This window comes from Callionymus lyra, chromosome 6 (assembly GCF_982586985.1).
Source record: "Callionymus lyra chromosome 6, fCalLyr1.hap1.1, whole genome shotgun sequence".
Classification (NCBI taxonomy): Eukaryota; Metazoa; Chordata; class Actinopteri; order Syngnathiformes; family Callionymidae; genus Callionymus; species Callionymus lyra.
Genome location: NC_141823.1, coordinates 7,803,044 through 7,826,452, shown reverse-complemented (window position 1 = coordinate 7,826,452; position 23,409 = coordinate 7,803,044). Strand labels below are relative to the sequence as shown.

The 23,409-nt window shown below is 39.3% G+C and overlaps 1 protein-coding gene across 2 annotated transcripts; it reads left to right on the top strand.

Annotated features, from left to right (window-relative positions):
• The first annotated feature begins 395 nt into the window (after window positions 1-395).
• On the top strand, window positions 396-22,843 carry esrp2 (epithelial splicing regulatory protein 2). 2 transcript variants are annotated; one of them, XM_087793385.1, is made up of 16 exons: window positions 396-673; window positions 1,037-1,165; window positions 10,071-10,184; window positions 11,036-11,144; window positions 11,271-11,366; window positions 12,374-12,428; window positions 13,131-13,241; window positions 13,313-13,445; window positions 13,648-13,690; window positions 15,469-15,770; window positions 15,831-16,058; window positions 16,577-16,775; window positions 19,091-19,283; window positions 19,352-19,559; window positions 21,650-21,750; window positions 22,188-22,327. In XM_087793385.1, exons 1-15 carry the CDS (start codon window positions 542-544, stop codon window positions 21,734-21,736), a joined length of 2,139 nt encoding a protein of 712 aa, XP_087649511.1. In that variant the 5' UTR covers window positions 396-541; the 3' UTR covers window positions 21,737-21,750; window positions 22,188-22,327. The 2 variants fall into 2 exon arrangements, with proteins under 2 accessions (XP_087649511.1, XP_087649512.1); XM_087793386.1 differs by lacking the exon at window positions 21,650-21,750 and having other exon boundaries at window positions 22,188-22,843.
• Window positions 22,844-23,409: the final 566 nt, after the last annotated feature.

The following is a 23,409-nucleotide window of genomic DNA, read 5'->3' as shown; positions in this document are numbered from 1 at the left end:
TAAAAATAATCATGTTTACCTCAAACAAAGTGATAGAATAGAAAAACGAGTTTGACTAAATATTTCTGTCTCATGAGGTTAAAAAAATAAATAAATAATCGCAGGTCTTTTTTTTTAAATAAACATTTCCGTGTTTAACTTAACGAACCAATGAAATAGCAGCATCCGGCCTGATGTCCCGCCCTCACCTTTTCCCGTCAGCCAATAGGCGTCGTCGGTGGATCCGCTCGTCAGCCACACAGGTAACTCGGTGTAGAAAAAACAGAAAAAGCAAAAGGAGGAGGAAAAAAAAAAGAAAAAAAGCTCTTGTTATGGAGCTGGTGAGACAAATGTGACCAGTCAAACCAGTATCTCTGGATAGATACACCCAAAGTACCGCAACAGGTAGAGTGTGACCGCAAAACTCTTCCGTGGCTCCTCAAAATAATCTCTCCCTCAATTGAGACCTTTTTGTTCGCTCTTCTTATCACTTGGAAAAAAAAGGTGAACCCTCGTGTTGTTATTTTAATCTTTGCTTTAATTGTAGTTTTTGTGGTCCCTGATGGCTTCGCACAGTGATACTCTGGTGGTGTTCTTTGGGGCAACAGCTGGTGCAAATGGGGGTAAACTGGGGTCGGATGAGAGGGAAATAATTCTCTTGGTGTGGCAAATTGTGGACCTACATGAGAAAAAGGTATGGAGCTTTTTCGTGAGTAGTTTTTATGTTTGAAAAATAAGTGTAAAGTGGTTTATTTCGAGCCAACATGGTGTGTTTGTTTAGCCTCCAATGCTAACTCGTTAACTTCCTACAGGTGTGCGAGTCATTCACCGCCAAACCTCTTTTAACTCACCTTTTTGGCTCGAGATACTTTCAGAAAGTGTACACTTTTAAAAAGCGCTTTGTTGACAATTGATGCTTTTTAACCATTATATTGTCAATTATTGTGACTTTTTTTTTTTTTTTTTAATGGTTCATTTTCCTGAACGTGTGGGCTTTAATGTAGTTCTTCCTCGAGACACTTCTACTGCATGAAAAAATGGTCACTTTCTCTTCAAGGTGGGCAAGATTCATAGATGTTTGGTCAAGCCTGACACTTTGGAGCTGACGCCGGAGTGTAAGGAGGAGACCGGGTTGACGGTGGAAGATGTTGTCAAAGCAGAACCTTTGGACAAAGTTCTTCAACAGGTGAGATACAAAAAAAAAAAGCTATACTTTAATATGACAAATGCTCCATTTTTCAAGATGTGTGGCCCACTTTAAATGAGTGTTTTTTTGATGATCCAAATCGTACGACCACGTCTTTTAACATTTAGATATGTTACAATACTTGATCTGGTTTCTAGGGGATAAATGGTTTCTAATCTGTTATGTTAAATACTAGTTTAGGTATTTATTTACTCGCTCCTTCACCAATAAGTTCATGTATGTAAGTAAGTAAGTAATTTTTATTTGTATAGCGCTTTTCCAGACCAGGGTCACAAAGCGCTTAAACAATCAAAACAATACTCAATATATACTTTAAAGGGCAAGATAAAACTGATAACACAACAGGAGTATGTATGACAGAGAAGAACATAAAGGTGCGACACATGTGCATTTTTGGGATAATATGGAAGTTTATAAATCAAGACAAGAGGACGTTTGTCCACATAAGAAAATCTATGATGGGGAAAAATACAAAGTTATGATTGTTTTTGGTGACGAATCTCCTCAGAATAAATATTCAGTGTGAATACTTTCACTCAGAATATTGAGTTTATTGTATTGAAAGCTCATTTGTAACTGTGGTATTGAATCCAAGTTCCTTTTCTCGCTTTTGTTTTTACGTTGTCAGGGTCTGAACTCGATCTTGACCAGAATACGGTTTCGAAACGATTTTCACGTTACAATCTTCGTTAGAAAAGCTTGCTGTCCATGTCTAGAAACGTAAATGCTGTCGGTTGCCTTGAACTCTGAATAGTACTTAGATATTGGATTAAACTTGTATATATCAGGGATAATGCTGGTGCGTCTAAACTGGACCAAAAATCTTGATCTTAAAGGTTATTTATTTAAGATTTAAAGGGTTATTTAAATGTAATCTATATAATGTTAACATTGAATTTGCATTTTAAATATTCTGAGTGGCTGTAGATCTTGAGGTACATTCAACAAAACTATTTTAAGGTTGGATTTAAAGAGGTAATTGTCTTGATTCATACTCATAATAAAATAAGTGAGTGCTTGTAGCATTTATAACCAGCAAGTGATTCCCATGTTGTCAAAAGAAAAAAAAGAGTATTTTTAACAAAACTTTTGCATAAAAAAACAGTTGAGTTTCTGGAGGAAGTGACATGTAAAAATCCTTTAAGTTCATGGTTTTTCATGGGGGGTTGAGGGGGGTTAAGTCCTCCACCTGTACCAGATATATGATTTGGTTTGACAGTTAAACGGCTCTGACAGTCAGAGGTAGTTGAGCAGCGAAGGCAGAGCCCGAGGTGTCTGCAGACTCGCAGGAGGCTCAGGTCCGGTCTTGTCTCGGCACGATGCAAACATCTGGAAGGCGGAATGTTTACCTGCGACCGCGCCTCTGTTTTAGGCTGCGGGACAGAAATGAAAAGTGTCTGCTGATGTTTGGTCACACGGTTCAATCCCACCCACACTTGTCACTGCGAGCTGATTTGCATGTTGGGAGGATTTTTTCTGACATCATGTTGAGAAACTTCAAGCTTTGCACGAATTTGCTCAATTCTGAGGTGTCGGTAGAAAGAAGCCGATGAGAAGCAGGAGTTAAACTGATGAGGAAATGTTTTTTTGATTAGGTTTTCGAAAAATAAAGCTCCTGAGAAAAGTGTGACCCTTTGAAAACGTTTTCATAATTAATGACCTTTTATATTCAACTTCATAGATCTGATATGAATATAGTAGATGAAAACACACCTTTGACAAATGAGAACTAAAGTTAATTTAGAAAATAAAAGCGTTTCTAGAATTAAAAAGGATGGAGAACGTCTGACTATTTCATTGGATATTTTAACTTTTTTGACCCGGAATTAATAATCGTTCGCACTTGGAATAGTTAAAAATTCGAAAAGATACCCATCTCTTGACAACAGACTTGTTTATTTATTTGTGTGGTCGTTGAAGATGACGACGCACAACTGAAGGCAGAATCTCAACACAAGTCGTGGACAAACAAAAAGACATGTGTAGACAAAGTGCCTTTTGATTTCCAACACACATTCAAATTATATTAATTGGTAAACATTCTCGTGATTCGACAAACCAAGAGCTGTCATGTTGTTTATTTACTTTCAGCTGTTGTTAATTATACAAGTTTGTCTTGGAAAATACAAAATGAAGGCTAACATTATCAGAGCAGTTCAAACTTGTCTGTTAGATTTTTAACATTTTAAAAACGTGTGTCATTTGTTGCTTGTATTGTTAGTATTTCGCTGTGTGATGCAAAGACTTGGATTTATAATTAGACGTTAAGATCTAGTAGATTATATGTTGTCTTACTGACTGGTGTACACTTGACATCTGGGAGGAGTCGTGGATGCTAGAAAAAAAAAAAAAATGGCTGACATTGCAAAATTAAGCTCTTGCTAAGTAGGTTTTTGAGTTTGAAACCGAAGGGAGTTCCCAGTGGAAGATGTAGTTCTGTTGTCATGAGGCCCCTTATTCTTGGCTTTCAACCTGAATGAACAATCAATGCTTTACTTTAACTTTTCTCTTTGTTTATTTGTCTCGGTTTGTCGAGTATTAAAAAAGTATTTGAAAAAAGTTGGCGTCTCCTGTCAGACCTCCTCTGTCAGTGTTTCTGCTAATGTCGCTAAACATGTTTTTCAAGTGTTTGTTTTCAACAGGCACAACCTAAACCCGCCTCTCAAGTGTTTTGTTGAGAACCGGTGATTATCTTGTATTTACGCTCGATCCGTGCTCTGGTTTTGACCAAAGAGTACTTCTGTCCCCCGGAGTCACTTCTCTAATCTAGTCTGGTGAAGACTGGAGTTTCTCTGCGGGTCGGTTTGTGTGCTGAACCTTCAAATATTAACCACGGCCAGTAGACCTCGCGAGTCAGTCCTTTGTCTCGTCTCTGTGTTTGGGGTCAGGACGACGAGTCGTGAAAATGGGAAACGCAACTGTGACGCGGATAAATACCAAAATGTACTTTTAAAAAGCATCTCACATTCATCTGAAGTTACTGCTCATGACTCGATTTGAGAAGTGGTGAACCAGAAATGCGACCAAAAGCAGAAAATATTTTCTCATGAACTGGTTTCAATTCATACATGTTCAAATGTATATGTAAGAACTGGTGGTTTGAAGTTTCCGCTGAAGTTATTAAATGTTTCATAATGTAATTCGACGGAAATTCCATTAATCTGATTATGTTTGTTTGGTAAAATTTTATGACATTTAACATGAATCAATTGAAGATAAAACTTTTTTATTCTGCATCACAAAAATGAAAGTTGTACATTAATTTATTTCACACCCATAAGAAAAAAGAAAAGAAAGCATAAAACTTCAATGCAACCATTTTGTTTTATGTGGACCATTAAAATACTTGAAGATGAAAAGGGGATTTTAAAGCTAAACTACTTTTAACGGCTAACTTTCTCGTTTTCTATTTTTTTTAAATTACATTTTACCTTTTTAAAATATTAATCCTCTTCAAGATAAACCAGCCAAGCATTGAACATCATTTAAAAACAACAATTATTTATTTTAACTAGTAATAACTTTACTAGTCGTTTCATCATAAATGGCTGCTCCCAATTTAATTAATATTTGGTTTTAAATTCACAGATTTTTTTTTTAGTTCCCATCTGTGTGAGGGAAGGAATTATCAGGTTTGTGGGTCAAAGCCTAAAAAGAAGTGTTCGGACAAAACAATGTGTGGCCTGGCTGGGCTTTAAACCATTTATATATATATATTAGAAACATCTTGTAGATGTGGCTTCTTTCTTGGTCCTCAAGAAACCATTTTGGATGCAGGTTTATTAAAGTCCGAGAAGTGAACACATGAAGATTAAACACCCGGACAGTGAAGTGATTCTGTGGTCATTTGAGCCTTTAGATAAGTGGTTGGATCACCACGAGCTGCTCGTTGGTGGATTCTGAGAAGTACTTTCCAGGCCCTAAAGTTTGCAGAATATCAATGAATGTTTAAGTAGTTTCACAGAAAATAAATTGTGTGATTAATATTTGTTTTTAAAACTAATCTTTAAACACTTTTACTCTTTTGCTGTTCATGTGAAATTGAGATGGATTTGTCTCATTTATTTGTAAATGCAATGAGGTGTGACAAATAAAAAAAGATTATTTGTTTAGGTTTATGATCCGTTTATACTTAGTTATTCAGGCATTTACATCTACATATTGAGCTGATCCAAGTATTCAGCTTTATGATATTTTTTTTTTTGTCTTGGCATGTTTTATGACATAGTTTTTGGTTGACACACCAGCAGTGTTTTGCCGACGCTGTTGTTATTTGGTCATGGAGATGTTTTCGGCGTGTTTCAGCCCGTGTTTCGTTATTTGGAAGATTCACAGAATGTTTTTGAAATCCTGACAACGAGCTAGAATCCCTGACTCACCTGCATGTGTACCTGAATGGGTTTGACAATATTGTATTGAAATATTCACACCTACAGTATCTCCTTTGTATTTGTATTCCAAAAAATATTAGAACTTTTTCAAAGCCAGGTTTGCTGTGCTTCCAAAAACTAACATTTTAAAAGGTGACAAACTATTTGTGTTTTTTCTTCGTCTCTGTTTGAAGGCTCTCGATAGCACTTGACTCATTTGTGAAGACATGTATTTGTTAGAGTTGCTCGATTATTTCCTCTGATAACAATGCCATACATTTCTGAAAAAATGCTCTTGTTAAGAACACAAATCTATGGAATATGGTTGTACAACTTGCAATATTCATTAAAAAAATTGCTCAAGTTAGGGGTGTGTATTGGCAAGAATCTAGCGATCACGATATGCATCGCGATAAATGACAACAATCTGATATATTGCGATATGTGGAAACAAGGATGTATTTGTCATACAGACCACATGACTCTTGACGAAGTCGTAACTGCTTTCATTTGTTTTAAAACCAAAATATGTCCAAATTTCAGCTTTAAAAGCTGCTAGAGTGGACTGTATCCTCTTGTCCTCAGTCATCGCCGGGATCTTGTGGGATTTGTTCCTTTTATCTGTGGAGGACGTGATGATAGCCGCCTTCTAGTGGCTGGAAGTTTAATTAGAACACAAAGATGAACACATTTCTGTGTATATTTGCATGTTAATTGTAAATGTAAAAAATAAACTATTTTATATTAAATACACTTTTGAACTGTAAGCCATAAAATAACTTTAGTAGAAAATTAAAAATGTTATAAACTTATAATCAGGACTACAAATACATTCTAAATATATATATATATATATATATATATATATATTTAATCAATTCACCACTCTTTAATATCGTTTGGCAGTATCTGGGGGAAAAAATATGGATATTTCGCCGTACATATATTTGGTTCAAAGTTGAAGTATTACTTGAAAGTGTTTAGTAATGCTTTATAAAAAAAAAAGACAATTATTGTAACCCATTGTTTTTCAAAAACCCATAAAATGTACAAAAAGAATCTCTCGACACGCCTGCTCTAAACATCGTCTTATTCCAGCCTGACTTCTGTTCACACGTCATCATCTTGAGTAAATATTAGGACCTATCAACACCAACCACTTGTCTCTGTACAAATGTTGCATTAAAGGAAATCCTCTGCCTCATATGGGCCTCAGTGAAAGACTGAATACATATAGAGCAATATGTTTGTTTGTAAATGTTGCTTGATAAAAGTATTGAAATCTTCCCAAAATCAGTGTAAACCGCTAAACTTAACATTTGCCAAAGTCTGTCCGTACGTTGTCGACCTGCGACGTGAGGAGTCTGAGGTTCTCCTCACGGCCACTGGCGATATATATGAGGGATTATCAGACGGTGGGAGAGTATTAGCTCGATCGTGTCGAGGCAGGTTCCTCTGCTGAGAAATGCAGGGCCATTGGGCAACCACAGCTGCTGACAAAAGATCTAATCCTGCAAGAGACTCACCTCGGCAGTTCTGGGCAGGTTTCGAGTGGAAAACAACAAATGGAGTTTCAATAAGTTTACTCACTGAAGACTTTCTAATGGAGAATTAAACCGTGACAAAATCTTTGGTTTTAATACGACTGGAAGAATGTAGCGTTAAAATACAGCTTCAATACCTTTTATTCAGCAGGTAAACGTTTTTGCTGATGAAGACCTCATTAGTTCTGTAAAACTTCTGTCTCTCTGACATTTAAGATTCAAATACACTTTCTTTCAACTTCTCCTGTGAGTCGTTGCTTTGGTAAAATAATGAGGCCAAACATTCTTGATTCTTGGAGGATGATGTTCATTCTTCTCTGCTGCTGGTTTTGCTATAAAGTTAAACGTTTTTTTTGTAGTTTCTCCTTCATTTTAATGCTAAAGGATAATAACAAGATCGCTTATTAACTTTTTAATTCAAGTAGAGTTAACCAGACGCCTTCTATGGTTTTCTGGATAATACAATAACTAAAGTTTTAAATATTTATAGTACAGAACTGACAGAAACTGTGATTTTAACGTTTATTTGTTTCTGTCGATTGTTTCTGTGATTGCAAAAGTGCAATCTAATATTTTTTTCAATGCCTGCATGTTGTATCACGAAAAAGCTAAAACAAACTTAAAAGGCGTAAAAACACAATTTCAAGACAGACTCTTGTGATCTTGGCATCTTGAAAAACTAGATGTAATTTACTTATTTGTCTGTTACTGAAAATAACATTTATGTTTGTGTATATAAATGTAATGAGTACTTCAATCCACTGCTAATTCATCCAACAGTAAAACTAAATCTCATTTCTTAAACTTAATATGCGCTTCTTCATGTGAGCCATACCTACTTAAAGCTGTTCTTTCGCACAAAGGTGTCTCACAATTGTGGCTTTTGACCGACGAACGTTCCCACGATCAGAATCGTACTCGTAACCCTTAAGAGAAAAGTTTATCGAGGTACTGCTCCGAACACACTTAAGTTACTTTGGAATGTAAATCCTCCACTAAAGAGAACATGTAGTTCTGACTTTGATGTTTACAGTCACAACAACAAATGCCTTCCAGCGGCTCCACCTTGTTGAATCACAAAAGAAGTGGAAGAGAGTAAATGTTTAAGAAGTGCTGCGACACACCCGCATTAACTGTCAACTCTCACGCTGCGTCAACTCTGCTGACATTCAGACTCGTCAGCAGAATAAACCTTTAAAAAAAATAAAAATCCATTAATGACTGTATCGCTGCCTTCCCAACACTCCTTCACTTGATAAATACTTTTCTGGTAGCGGGGGGTATCTGGTCAACATTGTGCTTCGCAAACATGGTGATTCATTATTCGTCACCGGCTGATACTGAACACAAGGCCATGTGCAAGAGTTCGATCGACGGTCTTAACGCTTTTAAGTTCCTTCCATTCGAGTCTGTAATTCTTTTTTTTTTTTTTTCCCCAGCTTTGACTGGAGGTATTTCATTAGACGCAGGGGAGGCATCGGCCTTTGAACGAGTCCTATCAGAGTTTGTTCTCCACTGATGCAGCACCGTGTGTGCAGAGCTGAGCTAAAGTGGCGGCGGCTGAAACAAACTGATAAGAGCAGCAGGGAGTGTCGGGTCAGACCTGCACTGCCCAGGGCGCCTCGTGTCGAACGCACAACGCCACCAACTTCAATGAGACAATCCAACGACAACGACAACGATCGTGATTTTTGAGATTGTTCAAGTTTATTTAACGGTGTCTCAAGACACTTTTTAAAGTACACTATATTGGAGAAAAGAAAATGGGTCCCAGTGTTGCGTTCCGTGACCGAGGCGGGGCAAAGCTTCTCGCTAGCAAGTTCTAGCTTGCAGAAACCTTGAGCAGAACCGGACTTGGCGAGGAAAATTTTCTGATGTGAGCGGGTGGAAAGGAAAAGGAGGAAATAAGGGGAGATTAGGGAGAAGTGTGGAGCATGTGGGTTCTAAATCTAGTACAGTCTCAGAGGTTTAGAAATTGTGTCTCTGTTGGACAATTCTAATCATAGCTTTGTCAAAAATGTATTTTTTATTTTTAGGGATTCAAATGTTTCATGTAGGTGCATCTCTTCAGCTGGTCATAATGTTTAAAATGGCAGAATAATAGCGGTTTAATATAGAGTATATCACATTACTTCCTGAAGAGACGTAAATAAACAAGAAAGCAACGAGATAAAATACTTAATGGAAAATCTTGAATAAAAGCTTGTGCATCGGGACAAAAATGGTGGGAATTTTTTTTAAATATTTTTCCATATCGTAACATTTAAAAAATAATTCTTAGTAGGAATAAATAAATATCATGAAAATTATCGCTTGTATTGTTTTTAAAATTCAATTTTACGTTTTTTACTTTGATCCTACTGATCATATATTTTATTTAGTTATTTTATGTCACAACCAGAAAAAAATATTTACGCCATTATTTAAAAAAAAAAAGTGCACTTTTGTTTAGCACTTGGTGACCAAGTGTATTGTTTTTAAGTGCTCCATAAGTAATAAAGGCTGTTTATTTGTTGTTTTTAAATATGAAGGGCATTAAACTTGTATAAGTTTGCTCACTTGCTCAAGGATGTAATTTAACTCGACAATATGACTGAAAAGAGAGATTGAAGATCCAAAAGCTAGTCCCTTCTGACCTCGGATCTAAAACCATGTTTATATTAACGATGTAAATTGCATGAAACAGAGCGTGAGCGCAACAGAAAATGGAAAATAAAAATGATAAATACCATAAAATGGAAAAGTAGATATTCTTTCTGTTTCTAAACTGAGATCTCCATGTTGGGATCTTTTTTTGTGTCCAGTCATGGTTTGAGTCCCGGGCTAGCATACGTGTTTCTGTCAAACAATTCTCATCACTGACGCGCATCATCTCATTCGAGTGTCACATTTCACTTTGTGTGTTTGCTCAGTTTGAAGTCGTGATTAAACAATAACCCGTTTTTAATCCCCACCATTTCTTCTGTTCAGTTCCAGCAGTCAGTGTCGTCAGAGGTGAAGTGTTTGGGAAGAAGCTCCTTCAGACTCTGTGTCAACAGCCCGCACATCATCCGACAGGCGCTTCACCCGGAGGCGTCTAAAAAGGTACAGACACTTTCACCTACATCATCCAAATATTTTGAAAATTACTTTCCTTATCATTGCTTCATTATTACTTGAACTGGAAGATTATTTATTCAAACAGTGTATCTGAAGCCTTTTAATTTTTGTTACCTGTGCAATAACACATTTATATTGTTTATGGGTTTTATCTTTAGTTCTTGAATGATTATTTCAACATTTATTTTTAGTGCTTTTATAATCTTTTAAATGGGATCCTTCTTTGAGTTAGAGTGGAGATCCTTCCCCATGTATCTTGGGTCTTGTTCACGAGTGAGGAAGGAGTTGAGCGTGAGATCGAAAGGCAGTTTGCGGTCCTGAGCTGAGCCAAAAGACTAAGCCCTATGTATACCACTCGATCTACGTATCTTAGGGTTTTCCCAGGATTCGCTGGAAAGACGAGGGTAGAGTCCCCAAGAAAGAGAAATTCTGGGCCTCCCTGCTCGAGGTGCTGCCCCCACGATCCAACCCAAATTCAGCCCGTCTGGTCCTTGCTCAAAACCTTACATCAAAAAAAGAAAATTCTTCTCTCATGAAAGTCCCAGATTTCTTTATTTCTATTTAACATGTAGATCAGCTTTTGCCCTCAAGTACGAACTGATCTTAAGTCATAGAAGTTGTGATGGGTCAGTCTTATTGCAACATGAAGTTGTTCAGAAGTTAATGATGAATGTTGTTTGTGTAACTGCTCCGTCAGCTGTCGAATGATTACAAATGTTTCACAAAACGAAAAGAAAATGTGCGGTTGATCTGCAAAAAGGTTTTGTTAATTCAATCTAAAGTTGTCCTGTTTGAAAATGTTTGGTTTTTTTAACTTTATGAATCTTCTCTTTCAGAATCTAGTCCTTCCAGAATGCTTCTTTTCATTTGTGGACCTGACAAAAGAGTTTCACAAATGTTGTCCCAGCGCCGGCTCAGAGCTTTCTCTTCCCTCCATGTTGGAGCGTATCCTTCGCCACCATTCAGAAATAATCAAACTCTATTAGTTACAAATGTATACATGAAGTCCATCTGTGGTCTGGACCATTTGAACCTGCTTCATGTTGGTGTTTCTTTAACGACTCTCTACAGATGTTGGTCTTCCAGCTGTGTCGGAGCAGCTGATGGGGATGAGGGAGGTGGGCAGCATGGTGCAGCTGACCCTGGGGATCCTGGCTGACCCCTACAGTGAGTCCACGTCCTCCTGAATGTCTCGCCGTCCTCAACACGATTGTGATCAGTGAGAACATTCTTTCTGCTGCTTCACTGCCGTTCTCAAACCTCAACCTGTCCGTCCAGTTTCTGTCACGCAACGCAAATGTCAAATGAGTTTTTCTTGTGGGCGGAGCTTAGGTTGACTCTTTTTGTTTGAACATGGGACGAGGTTGTTTTGTTTCGAAGTAGAACGTCAGCTTTATTCATCTATAAAAAATGTTTCAATACAGAAAATGTTGCTTTAATCCAAATTAAAGAAACTTACATCTGAAAAATATACTCTTTTAAAAAGGCGCTCCTTTTTTAAAGAGTATATTTTTCAATAAAAAAAAAATTAAATCACAAAAAAGCGCTTAAAAAAATAAATGGAAAATTAAAAGTGCATGAACACCCTTTTTCTTCATTAAAGATTGTTTTTTTTTTTAGTAAAACTTAGTTTTGTATATATTTTGTTTAAGTTTTCTGAAGAAAAAACTTGTAACTATGGGTCAATTTATTTATAAATATCTTACATTTTATTTTTATTTCGAGGGCCCTGCAAAAGTAAAATGGATTCGATAGATGGATTGATAGATGTATGGGTAAACTTTATTGATCCCTCTGGAGGTCTCCTTCGGGAACTTGTTTTTCAGCACACATCAACACAGAAGATAGATTCATAAAACGGTGCAATAAAATAACCAAAAGTAAAACGACAGAAATCTAAGTATAAAGAACATAAATCAAAGAAAAATAACACAAATGAAAGGATGCAAAGATTAACGTAAATAACTTATTTTCACTCCACTCCTGCCCCTAAACTCAGAATTATACAATCGAATGGCACGAGGAATGAATGAGTCAGTGTTGCATTATTTTGATTAGTTATTATTAGTTTATATGTTCCGATAAGTTATATTTGGATCCCCTCATGTGGCCACTTGATTATTATGATTCTATTTTTATTCTTGACAAGCTGACGCTGCTTTGTATGATTTCAGATCACAGCTTTTCCTGTTTCGAGACGGTCAAGTACAAGTTGGATTCAGGAACATGGTAAGTTTCTGTCAGTGATCCTGTCTCACCCGTTTTTTCCTCCACTTGCTATTGACAACGATTACAGTTGCACATGTTTATACATTTATTTTCTCTACAAGTGTGTCGTTAAATCCTGCTGCTGTCGCACTGACACACTTGTTTCAATTCAACTTTATTTAAAGTGTCCAGAACAAACGGTTGTCTCTGGAGTCGTGCACATCACTGTATTAATTAAACACTATATAAGGGACACAAATGGGTCCCAGTGAGCGACAATGGCAAAGAAATACTTGTTTTTAACGGGCAGAAACCTCAGTCAGAACCAGACCAAGTCGAAGTAACGTATAGTTTTTATTTGGATTGACTTGTTGCCATTCAAAATTTGGTAGGTAGTCTTCAGAAGTCAGTATATAAAGGTTGAAAAGTTGAAGGTGGTGGAGTTGTTTAGGGTGAGCCGGAGATCTTCCTCAGCCATCATGGTTCATGATGAAGGCTCTTCTGAGCACTTTCTATGTAGGTTTAAAAGTGGTCTGCAAGTATGGACTAAAAACAAAAGAGGACCCAGGACAGAGACTTGTGGGACGCCTTTCGAAGGAGTACATTTTTACGATCTTGTTTACTTTGCTTTTTAAGAAGAGTGAAGGTTGTTTGTGGGTTTGTGGTTTTCTGCGGAATGATATCTCGGGGTTAAGTTTATGTTATATTTCTCCGTCCACGCAGCAGTAAGACGGAACCAGTGGACAGCGAGACGGTCATCAGAGCGAGAGGACTTCCATGGCAGTCTTCAGACCAGGACATCGCCCGATTCTTCAAAGGCCTCAACATCGCCAGGTGAGTTTTAAGGTTCTTGATTTCTTTTCATAAGACTTTTTGAACGAGGCAGTAACACGTCCGTCTTTCAGGGGCGGCGTGGCTCTGTGTCTGAACGCTCAGGGCAGGAGGAACGGCGAGGCCTTGGTTCGCTTCATCAACTCTGAACACAGAGACTTGGCTCTGGAGCGACACAAGCACCACATGGGGAGCAGATACATTGAGGTGAATCTATCTTGATGTTCTCGTCTTAACGTGATCGACTTCATCAACTCGGTCTCCTTAAAAGGACAATTAAAAGGGGTGTATGTGTGTGTGTTTGACCCTTTCCCAGCTACTTGGGATGAGAGGTGGGGACACCCCGGACAGGGTTCCAAGTCGGTCTTTGTGGTCTGATATTTTACAACGTGTCTTTTCTTCTCGGCAGGTCTACAAGGCCACGGGAGAGGAATTCCTCAAGATCGCCGGAGGTCAGATTTCATTCTCGTCCCTGTGGTTGTGAAAAGCTTTCTGTTAGAGTGGAGCAGCTTTGAGGACTTTTCTGCATCCATGAGGAAAAACAAGACCTTCCCACATCTGCACCGGAGCAGCTCTGTACAAGAAGGCTTCTCATTTGCCGGGTTTTCTCTTGTTACCCGCGGCTGCACCTCGTCCCTCCCGACGCCCCAGCAGCTTATCTCACACTCATAAAAGATGCTTTGTTAGTGCCCCCCCCCCCTCTCTCTCTCCCCAACCATTACTTCCTCACCCACTTCATCCTCTGCTCCAACTGTCAGCCGGAGAGAAATTCCACCTCACCTGTTCCAGCTCGGGTCCCTCACCCCCGAGGGAGAGGGGACACCGGTGGAAGAAAGGGGGCGAGCGCCGGTGTTTGGTCGGGGGTGTGAGGAGACAAAGCAAAGGCCCCTCTGGACCTCGGAGTCGCTGTAACTGCAAACATACAGTTGACAGAGAAAAGGCGGTCAGATAAGTTTCAGCGGCTGCAGGCGCGTCCGTGGACTTTACTCACAACAAGTAAAGATCAACACAGATATACTCGCGCTGATACATTGGACTTTGGGTAAATAGTCCAGAGAAATGGAAGTTGATTTTTATTAATGGCTTCACCATTTTCTTGTTTCCCCCCCAAGTTAGTCATCTATACTTATTTAGATATATTTTTGGTTGATCTTCTTGCCCACGAGATGGTTCCTCAATGGAGGTTTGTGCTGTGTTTCAAATCGCATACTACTTGCGTACTCAAAGTTAGTATTTTTAGTGTGTAAGTGTGTCTCAATTCTCTAATTTCACACTAAATTGTCACTAAAACGCCCACAAAACTGATGGTTCGATCTACACTATCTACCCTAAATGGCTCCATCTTAGTGGCCTTGTAAACGGAAGTTACGTCATATATACAGTGTATATGCATTTATATACATATACTTACAGGTGCATTTTCAGCCAGCAGTAGGAGAATGACATGTCTTCGGTGCTGATAACAGCTTAAATATCTCGTGAATATTTCGATTCTCATATTTTTTCTTTCTTTATTTTTCCAAACTTTCAAAGCATGCTGCCAGCAGGTGGCGATAGCGTTCAAACAGCTGGTTGAAACCATCGTTAAATAGTAGTAGAAGAAGAAGCTGTCGCGTCATTTTCTGTTTGATTTGAGACGTACTATCTGTGGCTAATTAGTTACTAGTTAGTAAGTACACTATCCTGATGCATACTAACTTCTAGTATACTAAGAGAAGTATGCGATTTGAGACACAGCATTGGTCTCCTTATGTTCAGATCAGTCTTATTTTCAGTGTCATATTCTAAGTTTTTCTGAAAGTCAGAGTGTTTTACTAAGGATCTGACTCCTCCTTTTCTTTAGGTTGTATTTCTCTTTTTCCCCTATGGCTCTTTTTTTCTGTGCCGACGGTCGCACTCGTGATGGCACAGAAAAAAGGGAGGACCCATAAGGGAAAAGGCGAAATACAACCCAAAGAAAAGGAGGAGTCAGATCCTTAGTAAAAGTACTACAACTTTTTAGGAAAAAGGTGAATCAACTACTTGTCTTTGTGCCGAGGGTTGCACTCGTGTTTGGACGCCCACAGAGAATCTGGCTTCTGAGCTACTGTGATGTAGTTGATTGACTTTTCTGTGGCAGTTTGAGGCTCTGATGCCAGTACATCTGCTCTGGTCTAGCTGTGTTCAAAACTTAAACCATTAAATGTTCTGGCAGGAATCCTCACCGAGCCCTCTCTCTATTGACCCCCAGGTACGTCCAACGAGGTGGCCCAGTTTCTGTCCAAAGAGAACCAGGTGATCATCCGCATGAGGGGTCTACCCTTCACCGCCACGCCGGAGGAAGTGTTGGACTTCCTGGGCCCCGAGAGCCCGGTCACAGACGGGACGGAGGGTCTTCTGTTCGTCAAGTACCCCGATGGGCGTCCGACGGGAGACGCCTTCGTTCTCTTCTCCTGCGACGAGTACGCCCAGAACGCCATGAAGAAGCACCGGCAGATCCTGGGCAAGCGTTACATCGAGCTGTTCCGCAGCACGGCGGCCGAGGTGCAGCAGGTGGGTTTTCCTCAGACCACCTTCCTACACCAGTCCCTTCATTCATCAGATGATCTCTAGGTGTTGAACCGGTACATGTCGGCGCCGCTCATCTCCACGCTGCCCAGCTCGCCCATCGTACCCGTGCTCGCCGCCCAGCCTTTCCTCCCCGCCGCCAGCAGCTCCCGCGACTGCGTGCGCCTGCGAGGACTTCCTTACACCGCCGGCATCGAGGACATCCTGGAGTTCATGGGCGAGCACACGGTCGACATCAAGCCTCACGGAGTCCACATGGTCCTGAACCAGCAGGTGAGAGCCCTCTTCAGGATTTAGGGGTGTATGAAAATGGAAATAATCTTTAACATTAAATCTTTTTTTTACGATTCTGTCGATAATCAACAGCACTGAATCTGAATATTCAAGGCATTTGTTCATTTTTGTGTTCCAATTAAACCTCCTGCTACTAGATGGCAGCAGTAATTTTGTCCTCCAAAGCAAAAGGAACAATGAAATCCTTGTGAGAACCCAATGACTGAGGATGAGAGGATACATACAGATTATAAACTAATGTTTTGCCATCATTTTTGTTTTAAAACAAATGAAAGTAGTTTACTTCGTCAAGAGGTCATGTGGTCTGTAAATTCTGAGACTACTCGACAATACTTTAAACATATCCTTGTTTCTGCAGTATTGCTATGTATCGTGTTGTTGCCCCTGTATCGTGATACTCATCGTTTCACCAGGCATTTGCCAATAAACGCTCCTATCCAGGATAAAGAAGCAGGTTGTTTTGTTTTCTCTCCTCTTGACCTTCTCGTTCTCCACAGGGCCGACCCTCCGGCGACGCCTTCATTCAGATGCTCTCGCCGGACAAGGCCTTCCTGGTGGCTCAGAAGTGCCACAAGAAGACCATGAAGGACCGTTACGTGGAGGTGTTCCAGTGCTCCACTGAGGAGATGAGCATCGTGCTGATGGGAGGGACGCTCAACCGCAGTGGACTCTCGCCTCCACCCTGCAAACTGCCTTGTGAGTCCTTTGATTGAACTCCTTTTTAAGCTCTGATGTTAAAAAAAAAGCCATTACATGAAGACGTTTACTTAACTTGGACGCATATAAAACCTTGCCTCAGATACAAGTCACCACAGACCACTTCTGTAATGGGGTGTGAAGATTGACCTCTTTATGAAAAATGACAAGATTCTCACGGTTCACACGCATCTCCTCAATTGATATTGAAAATCTTATGTGTTTTTTTTATTTCATTGGAAATTTACAGAACTTTTTACAAAACTGAAATATACTATATTTTAGGGGTTTGTATATTTAACCCAAGAATGGCTGCAGCTTAAACTTAAGATAGTTTAGCGCTCGGTTTACGTACAATTTCAATTCAAGTTTATTTAAAGTGTCTTATAACGCAAAACATTTTATTACACACATAATAAAAGTTATCTCAAGACACTTTACAGTTGAAGTAAGACTATAGTGGATAAGGAAAAACAGATCCCAGCAATTCAACAATGGATTTCAGTTTCTTCCCAGTTAAACGCCTTTTTAAAAAAAATGTAAACGGTTTATCTGTTAATATGTTACGACCGAAGCTAAACTATTCAATTCAACTTGGATTGTCTAATCATAACCTAGTGATGTCAAGACACTTGCAGTATATATGAGATTAGAAAAATGGATTCATGCCAATCACAGTGAGCGACACTGGCAGGTAAATACTTATTTAAACGGGCAGAAGCCTTGAGCAGAACCAGACTGCGATGACCAGCTGTAAACAACTCGGCGGGAGAAGAGACCAGGAGATGTGAATGTGAAGAAAGAACACGAACACACATGGAAGTTTATCGTAAAAGTAGACTTTAGTTAAGCCTCAAGGTAAACATGACGTCACGACACTTCTGCGTTAGTTCTACAATCGGAGATGAAACGTTTTCTAGATTCTACTCACGCTGGACTTTGTTCTGCTGATATCTGCTGATGTGGCTGATTAGATTGTGAGCGTATTCACCCTTCCCGTACTTGATGGTCCGAAGCATCCATTTTCAAAAATACTTGAATAAATCCGGATCCGAACTGACATTTTGACTGGAGCTGACCTGCTGCGTCTAAAAAGGTCATCGGTGTTTACGTCGTGTGAGCGACATGTTGACATGTAAACGCTCATCCTAGTGTTGACATCGTCACAGTTTCACTTGAGCGAACCGAAGGGGAGACGATGTTGTGAAACATCATCTTGTTTGGTTGCAAAGTAACACAAATATTAAATATGAAGAACAAGCATTTGTTTCTTCTCGTATTTACATCGACTTTCAACGGGTTTTTTTTCTCCAGACATGCATTCGTTTAGTGTCTGGTGTTCTCTGATCATTAAAACTTGTATTAGCCATGTGATCAAAATGTCAATCCAACATTTTAACGACTAATAATGTTTCATAATTGAATCCACAAAATTAAAAACATCACATTCAGCAAAGTCTTCTCAGCAGATGAAATGTTTCTCTTCATGTTTGACATTTACGTGAGAAAAGAACATGATCTGTTCCCTGTTTGCGACGCGTCTTTAAACACAGCATGAATGTTTACGTTATGACTTTACAGTGTAAACAAAGTTAAGCTTTTCTCTGAAAATAACAGGAAATGTGTTTTGTGTATATTGACCTGCTGTGGAAGTATGTCAGTCACTAGTCTATTGATGGGCTGAATTTGACTTTTCAAATGTTTAATTAAAAATATTTTTAATTTAATCTCTTTAACTTATTTGTGCTTCAATGATTTAATGAAAGAATTGTATACAAATATTTACTTTTTTAATTCCAATAATTTAAAATGCATTCTCAACTCAATGGTCTTTAATTTAAAGCCTTTTATACTCAATTAAAAATGTTTGTATAATAGTGCAAAACATGAAATATTATCAAAATGGGAAACAAATTCGACCTTTTTAAATATAAAAACCTCTATAATTCAAATAAATAATTTGATGCTTTCATATTTTTTTAAATGCAATATTCTATTGGAACTGACATACTTTCATATTCGACGCCCAAACTTGGTCAAATGTGAAATTTCAACTGTTTTTAGCATTTCATAAAGCAGTTAATGGAAAAGAAACATTTCTCCTTTTATTGACGATTCAAATGATATTTTCTCACACCTTGAACATATATAGTGAACTTCAGATTCAGCCAGTAGAGGGCGCTAAGGCATCATATGTCATTGGACTAGAACCAGATCCGTCACTTATTGTATGAAACGAATGCAGTTTTCATTCACATTCTCTTTCATATTTGTTTTATAAACTGTATATATAACGTATATTGTTGTCTCTTTAGGTCTGTCTCCCCCTGCAGCGTACTCGCCCTTCCCCACTCCCCCCACCCTGCTCTCGGAGGCGGCCCTGTACCAGCCTCACCTGCTGGCGGCTCCCAGACCTCACCAGGCGAGCCCTCACAGCGCCGCCCTGGCCTACTACCCTCCCCAGCCTCACTTCTACATGAACATGAACTACACGGCGTACTACCCCAGGTGCGTGTCTCTCCTCGCTCGCTCCCTCTGTACTGACCCGCCTACTGACCCGCCTCCTGCTCCGCCAGTCCTCCGGTGTCGCCCTCCACCGTGGGATACTTCGCGGCGCCGCCCGGTATGGCGGCGGCCCAGTCTCACCCCGCGGCCGCAGCCGCCGCCGCCGCAGCAGCCGCCGCCTCCTCCGGGATCCCTCAGCCGGGGGCTCTGGTCCGGATGCAGGGTCTCCCCTACAACACGGGCGTCAAAGACATCCTGAACTTCTTCCAGGGTTACCAGGTGAGTCCAACAGGTGTGTCCTTGAAACACATGATGAAGTGTCTCCTCTGCCTCGCCCGTCTGCTGCCAGGACACACCAGGTGGAGTCCTGTGAGCAGGTATGATTGACAGGTGGGCTGAGGAGAAGAGATTCTAGTGTGAGGTGGAAATGCTGCGGGATGAGGAGGGGGGACGACAACTTTGATTTGCTGTGTTTTAGTCGTTTGCTGTGTTGAAGTGAGACCAGAGTCCTACACTTTTGAGTGTGTGTTTGTGTGTGTGACAAGCAAGTGTGCGAGTCATATTGTGTATTTGTTGTGTAGGTCCATAAAGTCGGCTGAATCATTATGACCATAGACTTAAGCTAAGCTTGTCTTTATTTAGGATTAAGCTTTCAGTGCAAAATTTGAACATTTAAAAAAAAAAAATTCAAACACTTTTCATTATTTGATCCTGTTTTAAATGAATTAAGATTAAATAGTTTACTTTTTAGTTGTTTTTTTTTACTATTTCACTGGATTTGGATATCTTTGGCCAAATCAAATGGTATTTAGTTCTTTAGTCGTGTGAAAGTTGATGAGGTTCAGCGTTGGTCGCTCATAAGGCTGGCTGGTGATTTTTGAGAAGCAACTTTAAATTGAAATAATGCTTCATATTTGTGTTTTTAATTATTTAATTTTTAACAACTAAAACAACAAACCGGTTAATTCAAGCCTTGCATGACACACACGTTTGCTTGCTAATATTTTTCTTTCCTGTTTTGCGCCACTTGTCACTGAGAAAACTGTTCAGAATACTTGAAGTATTTCAAACTTTACTCATTTTCTACTCGCCCTCATGTCGACTAAGGGTTGGGATTATTTTCAGAGTAATCTGTCCCTTGCTAGAGTTACAGGTAGAAATGTACGTCCATGTGATGGTTGTGACCGTGGCTCACTTTTCTTTGTCTAAAAAAAACAATTTTTTGTATTTTAGTTTGTTTATAGATTTAATATGGATTTACATTTTTTGCCTTTAGGTTCAAAAAGGAACAGATTACTTTGAAAATCCTTCCAAGCCTTAATCGACTTGAGGGCGAGTAGAAATTGATTCATGTTCTTTTGGTTGGGCTTCACTGCCAAACTCTTGCACAAGATGATTTATTTTATTGTCATTACCGCAGAACTCAAGACAACACAAAATCCTACTGAAATATTTACCAAACTTCCACTTTAGTTTATTCCAATGAGGTAAAAACTAATTTCCACTTTCTAATATTTAATTAATGTAAACGACATTTTTAATTTTTTACATTCGCACTGGTCAGTAGGGTCGTGTATGTCAAGAATCTGGGATGCGTATTACGATACAGGAGCCAGGATTCAAATATATATGTGTAGTATTGTCTAGTACTTGACTCTGGTGTTGTAGTATTTACAGACCACATGACTCTTGACGAAGTCGTAACTGCTTTCATTTGTTTTCAAACCAAAATATGTCAAAGGGTCAACTGTATCCCCTCGTCCTCAGTCATCACCGGGATCTCACAGGATTTCATTGTTCCTTTTAGTTATGGAGGACATAATCACTGCTGCCATCTAGTGGTCGGAAGTTTAATTATAACTAAAAAATGAACAAACGATGTGAATATTTACACGTTAATTGTAAAAAATAAATAAATAAATATCTAATCATTTGATTTTTACACACAATTTGCGCAACGTAGTTGAAGTAATTCCTCTCTCAAGTACTGAAACGTATACATTTCCACTTTAAAAAAAGCACTTATACCACATAAACACGTAGCTGCTTGGACTTGCTGCCACCATGGTTGGCGCAGAAAAAAAAGAACATTATAGACAATAAAACGACTTTGAGAAAAACTAATCGAAGCCCCTCCCAAAAAACATGGCCATACATCAGTGTATTTATATTTTCTCTCCTTATTCTGGTAAAGTGTGTTTCTATCATTACCTTGTTGGTCATAATGTTGTGGCTACTCGGTGTCTTGAGAGTGTATATCCACACACACACCATCATCACTAGTGTGTGTCGAGCTCCTGAACTTCCTCTTTGTGACTGAAGTGTGTTTGACAAGCTCTGACTGTGGGTTCATTATCGCACGTGTGCAGTACGCCCCCGAGGAGTACAGCGGCGTGGTTCCGATGAGTGAACAGGCCCGGAGTCTGATTCAGCCCAAAGAATGGCTCTGTCTTTAGGGACGCACCTGAAGGTAAGAGGAGCCTCCTGACCGGACCACCTGCATGATGGGACAGAAAGACTTTCCCCTTCCTCCTCTTTTTTTTTTTTTTTTTAAAACGTCGGCGCTCCAGGAATGTTCCCGACTTAACGGTTCTGAGCTCAGGCCCGGCATGTCCGCTCGCTTCGCTAACCAATCATGATTGTAGCTAACGGGTGGGAAGTGCTGGTTCTTGGATCCACCTTTTTGTTACTTTTCCCGTCCACTGGACTTCAGAGGTTCCTCAGAAATTCCATCTTTTAAAAGGTGTTTGATCCTGAGTCAGCACTTCTGTTCTTCTCCTGACGATTGTTTGGATCTTGTGAGTCTTGAACTGATCATCGGTGTTTGTCGGTGCATGCGGACTAACCTTTCACTTCTCTCTGGCTCCCTCTGCTGGTCATTCAAAAACATGTTTCCTGGTCTTGCAGCTGCAGCCGGACGCCGTCCTGGTCCTGTACAACTTCAGCGGCCAGTGCAGCGGCGAGGCCTTGGTCACCTTCCCCAGCGAGGAGTCGGCCAGACAGGCCGTGGCCGAGCGCTCCAACCATCCTTTCTACGGCCAGCAGGTCCGACTGGGACTGTGCAACTGACCCCCGAGCAGCCGCCCCCCGGATCCCAACCTCCTCTCCAGCCCTCCAGGAACTGTCGGGCGTCGCACCTGCTTCAGCTCCTCGCTGCATCTTTATTTATCTTCTTGTACAGACGCCTCCAGCACTTGTGTTTCTCTCCGGATCAGAACATTATGAAAAGAAAAAAAAAAAAGAAAAAAAAAAGCCATACGGACTCCTGACCACTGCCAGAACCTCCAGTGCCACCGACGACTCTTTAGTTAATTCTGAAAGTATTAAGGATTTTGAGACTCGGCAACAAGATGATTTATTTTTAATTCTTCTCATTTCTTTAGACAAGAAGCCATTTTTCTTCTGGACGACCTGTTATTTTTCTTTGCCGCGTTCTTTGATCAACGACTCCAGCGTCAAACCTCTGGACCATCGACACTAAGAGATGTTGGTGTGCGTTGAGACGTGGATTTAGATTGTGTGTTTGTGTGTATAAGATTGTAAACAATAAAAAGTAAATATTGTGTTGTTGTTTTTCTTGTCTTGTTTCTCTATGATCATGTGACTTAGTTTAAATAGTCATGTTTAACTTAAAAGTAAACTTTTAATTTGTTCTTAATAATATATATATATATATATAAAATAGTAAATATGTGTTAAATTAATCACTGCCCAGAACATGAAGGTTAAATGATGGATCTACTTTTCCCTTAAAGTGGATTTTAATTGCACTTTAGTAAAATTCTACAAGGTTAATGTATATATTTTTTTAAATTCATGAGAATATTTAAATGTTTCTAAAGCTGTGTCTTTGACTACCTGAAGTGTAAATGTGTATTTTCTGTTTTAATCTACAAACTAAGAAGGGAAATCAAAAGGATACAACTTAAAAAGAAAATATAAGTAAATATTAAAAAGTTAACGTTTTATCTTCTAAATTGTGTAATATACATATATATATAGGTATATAAGATCGAAACAAGACGACGGTCTTGTGCAGAATAGTACTAGAATAACTTTATAACATAAACATAACATTAATAAAACGTAACATAACAAATATTTAAATTCGCCCACAAAAAAAATGTCT

Bases quoted from the DNA above. Each gene is read 5' to 3' on its own strand.
- esrp2 (XM_087793386.1), top strand. From the start codon at position 542: ATGGCTTCGCACAGTGATACTCTGGTGGTGTTCTTTGGGGCAACAGCT. The intron at 16,059-16,576 runs GTGAGAGCCCTC...CGTTCTCCACAG, and splicing joins ACATGGTCCTGAACCAGCAG to GGCCGACCCTCCGGCGACGC. The intron at 19,284-19,351 runs GTGCGTGTCTCT...CTGCTCCGCCAG, and splicing joins TACACGGCGTACTACCCCAG to TCCTCCGGTGTCGCCCTCCA.